Here is a 7,801-nt window from a genome sequence, read left to right as displayed (position 1 = left end):
TTATTAATATTTAACTTGTGAAAAACGAAATGTCAAATAATTATGCATGACAAATTACTGGTCGGAGCAGCGATTGGGAACCGTGAGTTGACAACAATTCACGCAACACTGTTGGCATGGCCTTTGCGCTAGGCAGGCTGGGAAATGGTGTTTTTTTTAAATATCAATAAGGTTAAAGCATTAACTTAGATGAACTACATTTCCCACAATTCTTTGCGAGGTTCTCTTTACACGCTGCCCTACACGCAGTCCGAGCTGTGGTAACGGTAAATGTGGTCCTTGAACGACATCCAGTCAAGGCTCACTCGCATGGCCTTCAGGACTGAGAAGATCGACTTGATCTTGACACCATAATCCTGCTTTCAGTGTAAGTTTAGTCCGCTTTTTCCCCTCAACAGCAGTTTTTTCCCTGGCTTAAAACGCCCTCCACTGCTCAGTGAGGATTAGCCGCGCAGCTAACTAGCAGCTAACAACCTCAGAAGCCAAACTTGGCAACTTTTCAGATTTTAGCCTTAATAAACATGTCTGCTCCTCATCGTCTCGTTAAAACACGCTCTGTTGTCTGGTGTAATGGGCGAGTTTTCACAACACTAACCACTGGAGAGTACCTTTGCTTTACAGCAACTTAAAAAAAAAAAAAAAAAACCCTTCTTGTCCTCCAAACATATCAGCCCAATGTCAAACAGCCAAACGGAGATGGAGGCAAATAAAAAGATTGACTTTCAGCCCTTAGACTGTATATAAGCTTCAGCCTCAAACTTCCGGCCATAGCTGGAAAAAAAGATCTACAGTCGTCTACTTTTATAACGGTGTGCTTTTATTTTGAAGGTGGCCGTCATGGTTTTAGAGCTTTGAATTTTCTGCAGGAAGTTTTCTCCTAACAAACTGGTTCTTTCCCAGTAAGCAGACACACTCCTCCTAAAACAGAGCTGAGAATTTGCTGTATTAACTGGCATCTCATGACAAACTGGTTCTTTCCCAGTAAGCACACACACTCTTCTTTAAACAGGATTTGATAACATTTATACAATGCGCATGAATCCTCTTTTTTTCATAATAAAATGTTTTTCGAGGAAACAAAAGGAAACAAGCTCTTGTTATGGTTCCTGCATGTTGTTGGGAAGCTGATGGTGTTCCAGCACGTGGGTCGTGGGGTTTGTACCAGAAGTACAGAGCAGGTCTGAAAAGCTGCTCAGGTGTCTGCACAAAGACAGGAACTCATTTACTCTGCAAGTCAGAACTGACAGAAATCTTTCATTTTTTTCAGGGGAATTTTATTGCTGGCGCACCCAAACTAAAGTTCACCAGTGAAACCAGTGCTAAAGGTTAGCGTGGAGGCCAGTTGGGATTTTATTACCCAGTCATCTTCATGCCAGTTTATTTTTCTTTCTAAAGTTGACGTTTATTTCCAAAACGGGGTCAACAATCACGTTTTTGGTCCTAAATCAGCCCTGATGAAGATGATATTCCATGTTGGGTAGAACTGGAGCTGGGCGATATGACCAGTCTCATATCCCCATATCGCTCATCTTGCGTCCTCATAACAATATGCAAAACAGTATAAACAGTGTTGTATAGTTTTGTGTGAATTAGTCGTCATCAGTTGTCAGATGTGTCCGGCGCCGTCAGCAGTGATCTGCGGGAACCAGGGGTGCCGCCAGGATTTTTCAGTCTTATGAAAGACAACGGCCCGCGACCCTGAATTGGATTAAGCGGTTCAGAAAATGAATGAATGAACGAAAGACAATGGAATAGACCCCACCACTTGATTGCATATATTAGATTTTTGTTTTTGCTTCAAGCTGATAAAAAAAATAGCTTTTCATGGGAATAATAAAGATCTAGGTTGTGTTTAACCCTTTATGGGGCAAGTGACGATTTCTGATCACTTTGCTTCCTTTCATATTCAAAATGAAACTATTTTTTTGTTAATGTGACAACAGAATGGAGGTCTTGGTTCATACCAGAAGGACAATTTTAGGTTAAAATTTCTAATCCGAAGGTATTTCAGTGAGTAAAGGGTTAAATCAGAGTATAAAGGGTTAAATCACAGTGTGGACATCTAACCAGGTTATTTTTATATAAATAGTTTATCAGTTTATATTACTGCTATAGTTTATTACAACCTTTGAAAAAAGTATTTATTATATTCAATGAAGGTTTAATGATTTTCTTATGTAGTTTGTACGTCTTTTTGGGCCCCTATTTAGTCGTGTGGCCCTTAAAGTCTTCCTGACTCCCCCCCCACATGGCGCCTCTGGCGGGAACTATGGCGGTATGGCGTTCCTCTGGTAAACGCCTGTTGCAGTGTTTGTGTCCGGACTCCTTTGCCACCGCTCAACGCTACTTTTGCAGCTTTTGCTCGTTGATTTTAGTGCAGGTGATGAAAGAGGTTAGTTGTGTTGGAGTCCGTTGTTGGGACTGGGAGCTGGCAAAGTTTACAAGCATCTGATGTCGGTTCCATGTTAGTCTCTTCACATCTAAACCGCATCCATGCGACAGAAGTTCCCTCTCTTCTAGGAAGAAGCTCATCGGTTTGTGTTGGCTGGGCATCTGGTGGTGAATTATCCTGCTCTGAAAGGAGTCTTCCTCCATGTTTGTTTATATATTGCTGCCTGCAGGCAGTAAAGCACATTTTGATGTAAAATACTGCAGTAAAGCACTTTATTGAGGCGTAAACGAGACATTTTCTATCGTCCAGATGATGTATATGGTCATATGGCCCGGCCCTGAGTACAACCTGCTGGATGTTTTGGGTTCTACTAATGGATGACCTTGTAAATTGTTGTGTTTTTCGTCTTCCTCAGCAGCCTGTGGTTGAACATCACAGCCAGCAGGAAGGAGGAGGAAGAGGAGGATGATAATGCAGCGCATCCTGATTCACGGGACACTTCGGCGGGCGGCCGCGGTGCGCGCGCTGATGGTAGGCGTTTCCGTCCCGGAGTGTCCACTCGTCTTCAGCTGCTGCAGACGCCGCCTGTCGCCGCTGCAGCCCGTCGCCCAGCGGTGGATCTCCACATCCGCCTGCAGCAAGGCCGCACACCAACCAAAGCACCAAGCGCCTCCGGAGGAGCCGCAGCCCAGCTCCACACCTCCGTCACAAGACGTCCAGAAAAGGGAGGCAGAGCCTGATCCTGTAGAGGTGGACCCGCTGCAGGACAAGTCCATCGGACTGTTCCAAAGGTTCAAGAAGACTCTCAAACAGTACGGGAAGGTGTTGATCCCAGTGCATCTGGTCACGTCCTCCGTCTGGTTTGGAACTTTCTATTACGCTGCTATGAAGTAAGTCACGCCGCTCTGGGAGATTTCCTCCCCTCTGGTATCGAACTCGTCCCGTCAGACGATTGGTGGCGGCTTGTTAGAGCTTCCCTTGTCTGTGTCCCATGCAGAGGTGTGAATGTAGTGCCATTCCTAGAGATGATCGGTCTGCCAGAGTCGCTCGTTGGCCTTTTGAGGGACTCGTCGAGTGGCTACGCGCTGACTGCCTACGCCATGTACAAGGTAACCTGATCCAGGACCCGGCCGCTTGGGTCACATTGCCTCAACTTAACGCCAGCTTGTTTTTACTTAAATTAAAGGAATGTTTGAGCTTTCTTCAGCGTTTGTCTCAACTTCTCGCTCATTCAGAAGCCGATGAAGTCCATCTGAAACTTTCATTCCCTCCATCTTCACTTATTTCCCACAGATTGCAACCCCTGCCAGGTATGCTGTGACTCTGGGTGGCACGTCGCTGTCGGTCCAGTATCTCCGGAAGCACGGCTACTTGTCCACACCGCCGCCAGTTAAAGAGTACTTCCAGGACAAAATGGAGGAGACGAAGGAGATGCTGACAGAAAAGATGGAGGAGACAAAGGAGAGGTTTTCAGAGAAAATGGAAGAGACTAAAGAACGCTTCTCTGAGAAAATGGAAGAGACTAAAGACAAGCTGTCTGAGAAGCTGCAGGAAACCAAAGACCGAGTCTCTGAGGGAAAAGCTTTCTTTAGAAAGAAAGGCGATTAGCAAATCACTCGTCCTTAGTTAAAAAGCTCCTGTTTGGATTTGCTGATCAGCAAATAGGGAGCAGGTAGACATTTATCTCTGAGAGCGTTTGGAAAGAGAAGCGAGACGTTGCACTGTCCCTGTCCTGACTCATGTCTCCGATCACCTGTAGTCTGTTTGAGTGTCCCGTTTTGTCTGAAGCCGCCGCGACGCTCTGCGAGAGCAGACGAGACGGCGGCTCCGTCGTCTCAGACTGGATTTACGCCGCTGATCCCATCAGATTTGAACTCTTAGGAAGTCACTTGTTAAGGGAATCAGTCCTTGTTTTTGTTTTCACTCACACACACACACACATGCGAGAAGTGGGTGGCGGTGAGGACTAGCGGCGTTAATCCATCTGGTTGGTAGGAAAATGAAACTTGAAGCTCATGGTTGTGCGTCGTCTACGGGAGCCTTTGTGAAGGCTGCAGGTACCACCTCCTGTCTTTTCTAACGCCGTCAGACAGAAATGAGGTTTTCTAAGGTGTTTTTTCTGATAGCCAAAGCTAATCATTGACATCAGTTGTGTCTGACTGAAAGTTGTTTAGGAGATAACTTGATGATTATTTGAGAGAGAAATTGTTGCAGTGCATGTTTGTGATCTCACACACACACACACACACACGTACAGTCCTGATCTGAACCGCCGGCATCCATGAATTGTACAAAGAAAATCTGAATTAACTAATAAATGCAAATAAAACAAGTTGGTAAAATCATATTTGATAAAAAAAAAAATAAGTTCAGAGAGCATGAAGCCAGAAATGGATGGATGATACAAGCAGCAGGACGCCGCAGGGTTCGTCACCAAGGCGACCCGAACGTTCAGCATCCAGCTTGCATCCCGTCTCCGGCCAGGAATCATCAGTCTAATGCTGATTCATGTCTGTCTCATTCCTCTGCTTCTTCTCGTCTTCTAAGCTGCATCAACCTTGGCGTGCGTCCTGAACACCTTGACGTCCAGTTTCTGGCGTGTGATTGGTTGCCATGAAGCAGAACGCAGCTTTCCCATGATGCTTTGTGAACGGTAGTTTCTTCCGGTCAGGATGCTGCAGCTCCTGGAGAATACGTGATGAATGTCACTGGCATGACAAGCACAGAGTTTAAAGGTCAGAATCTGCTCCAGGTTTTGCTTCCAAGAGGGACAAAGATGTGAAGAAGATGCAGATCAGTGAGTCAGAAAACAAAAGCTTCACAGCTTTCCCAAACTTTCCTTATGTCCTGGTTTTTACTGTTTGTTCTCGAGATGTTTGGAAAAACAGAAGTCAGTAAAACTTGTCTCGGCTGACCTGGAACCGTCTTCATGGCTTCAGATTCAGATGGAGCGCAGTCTTTCTGTCTCTGGAAACCAACGCAAGCCTCGAGTGCACCAGTAAGTTCAGAGCTCCACCTCTGGTCTGATGACTGAGGATGATTAAAGAAGGGCTGAAGTGAAGGTCTTCGTACTCTGAGCAGAACGGCTGAAAACAAGCTGGCTGGTCTGAAGAGCTTTTACACACTAATCAATACGAGAAAGAAGACAAACTAGCAGAATGATCATGTCTAGAGTTCCAGCACCATTATGCTGAATGTTCTGCCTGAATTAATGAAAATATTTGGATTTTACAAACTTCTTCATGTGTGAAGCCGCTGGATGAGTTGAGATCAGGACTGAACATGCAGTCGAAGCAGCATGCACGAAGAGGACGTGGATGTTGAACGTTCAGTGTGCCAGAAAATTAGTCTCTAATTTATTGAATAACGTTGCTGGAAATTCACACTAATGTCTGACGGAATAAAAGTAAACTAATAAAATTTGGAGCCGTTTAAAGTTTGTCCATTTGCACATTGTGGGTCAGAAAGGCGGAGGAAATGTTTCATATGAGTCGTTTAACAAAGAAATTTGTTCTTCTTAGTTGAGCTGCTTCAGATATGTGCTTTGCTTTAAACACCACAGCCTACCTGAGTCGTTGCTGACCTCCCTTTACAACCTCAGTGTGCCGTAACCTGACGTTACTTCCAGCCTCCAGGTCTGAATCCAGAAGAGCACCACAGAGTCCATCCATCCATCCATCCGTCCGTCCGTCTTCTTACACTAGGTCTGATTCAAGCTGCGTATCTACTCCAGCCATCATTGGGGGGAGACGGGTACATCCTGGGCAGGTCTCCAGTCCACCACAGGAGTTCCAGCATTTGTAAAAATAAACCCGGTTCTGGCAGGGTACACTTCATCGTAAATCACTGCATTTTAACACATATATGTGGAACATTATCACGGCCGCCTTCATGTTTTGCTGATCAGTTTGTAAAGATGGGTAAAAAAAAAAAAAAAGAAGACAGAAAATGAACCAGTGGATGAAAACTGCTGACATTAAAATGCAAACGTGCAGTTTTTACAGTACGTGTACTGTAGAAGAAACGACCTGCAGTATAAACGGTGGAAACATCCCGTCGGGATGCAGTGCCGTCTCACACACAGACTAAACAGATGCAAAGATCCCACCTCTCCTCATTTCATGTGCTGCAGCCCGTCTCTTTTATTTCCAAGAAATAACGTATCACTCGACGCTTGCAGGAGGTGTGTGTGAGCTTCAATGACCTCTGCTGTCCAAACTAATGAACAGCTGTTTATGCAGTCCACAGCCCCTCGCACAGACACCTGTGTGTTCTCCCGCGGGGAGTACGACACGCAGGACAGAGCTGCTCTTTGATCCCAGAAATCATTTTAAAGTAAAAATCTGTATTCATTGGCTGTGAGTTGTCAGGTCTCTGTGCACCCTGCAGGTCGTGCACAGTTCAGAGGAAAGCAAACTGTTCAAAGGTTTTGCTGCTTCAGGTCGTCTCTGACAGGCTGTGTGCAGCAAACAGCTGCAGTTCAGCATACTTCCACTGTGTCATGTGGCGCTGCTTTAGACTGGGTCATATTTGATAGATGTTCTGCACTTTGGTTGGAATTCCTTCCATAAAACCTCTTTGATGGTTTCCTTTCAACAACTGTTAATTACACTGTTTAATATGGGATCAAATTTCAGAAAAAATGCAGGTGATGTTAACGGATCTTTTCTCTGTGCTCTACCATGACATGTCTGGAAACCTCCTGATCACACATGGGTTCTGGTTTGGCTGAAGTCCCTGCAAACCAGTTTAAACTGGTCTGAGATGTGATATTTGTCCCAGGAAAACGACACTCTTACCTGTGAAACGTGGGATCGTCAGCTGGTTGTGATGTGACTCGGATCCAAGAACCTGCCCAGTTATGTAAACCAGTCTGTCACCAGTCTGCACACCAGCAGGAGATTATGGAGATGGATTTTTTTAATGGTACAGGATCCTTCTGGGTAAGCTGCACATGCAAAGACACGTCCTGTCATGAGTTGGTCTTTAACTTGTCATCGATGTGAATCAGATTACAACCCAAATTCCAGTGAAAAAAGCAGAAAACTATGATTTGCAAATCCTTCTTTTCTTTTTTTATTAACCTTTTAATTCCACTACAGAAACAAGATCTTTAATGTTCAAACTCATCAAACTCATTAACCCTTCGATGTGGGAAACTGAGACAGCTGTTAGTTGCTGAAAGCTTCAGCCGTGAAGCTGCATCATCGTCAGCTGATCGTCTGCCAGCTTCCATGTCTGCGTACGGGGGGGGGGGATGTGAGCAGCACTGGGGCCCCTCGTCTCCCTTGCAGCACTTTGCAGGAGGTTCACAGGAAGGACAGAAGCGGGGGCCCCGGTGCACCCTCCCCTGCACTGGTAAATGAGGCTACCGGCTCTGAACGTGAGCTTTGTTCCACTGCTGTGAAA

At 45.4% G+C, this 7,801-nt stretch overlaps 1 protein-coding gene across 2 annotated transcripts; it reads left to right on the top strand.

Annotated features, from left to right (window-relative positions):
- The first annotated feature begins 232 nt into the window (after positions 1-232).
- fam210ab (family with sequence similarity 210 member Ab) lies at positions 233-5,795 on the top strand. Of its 2 annotated transcripts, none has more exons than XM_079241251.1 (4): positions 233-367; positions 2,808-3,282; positions 3,390-3,501; positions 3,686-5,795. In XM_079241251.1, the coding sequence occupies exons 2-4, from the start codon at positions 2,858-2,860 to the stop codon at positions 3,998-4,000; spliced, it is 852 nt and encodes a 283-aa protein (XP_079097377.1). In that variant the 5' UTR covers positions 233-367; positions 2,808-2,857; the 3' UTR covers positions 4,001-5,795. The 2 variants fall into 2 exon arrangements, with proteins under 2 accessions (XP_079097377.1, XP_079097378.1); XM_079241252.1 differs by having other exon boundaries at positions 253-367; positions 2,811-3,282.
- Positions 5,796-7,801: the final 2,006 nt, after the last annotated feature.

The sequence above is a fragment of the Telmatherina bonti genome, assembly GCF_933228915.1.
Source record: "Telmatherina bonti genome assembly, chromosome: 5".
Taxonomy (NCBI): Eukaryota; Metazoa; Chordata; class Actinopteri; order Atheriniformes; family Telmatherinidae; genus Telmatherina; species Telmatherina bonti.
The sequence above is the reverse complement of the archived record's forward strand: the minus strand, read 5'-3'. Positions and strand labels throughout refer to the sequence as shown.

Coding starts and splice junctions, on each gene's coding strand:
- fam210ab (XM_079241251.1), top strand. CDS start 2,858: ATGATAATGCAGCGCATCCTGATTCACGGGACACTTCGGCGGGCGGCC. Junction 3,283..3,389: donor TTCTATTACGCTGCTATGAA/GTAAGTCACGCC, acceptor TGTCCCATGCAG/AGGTGTGAATGTAGTGCCAT. Junction 3,502..3,685: donor CTGCCTACGCCATGTACAAG/GTAACCTGATCC, acceptor TATTTCCCACAG/ATTGCAACCCCTGCCAGGTA.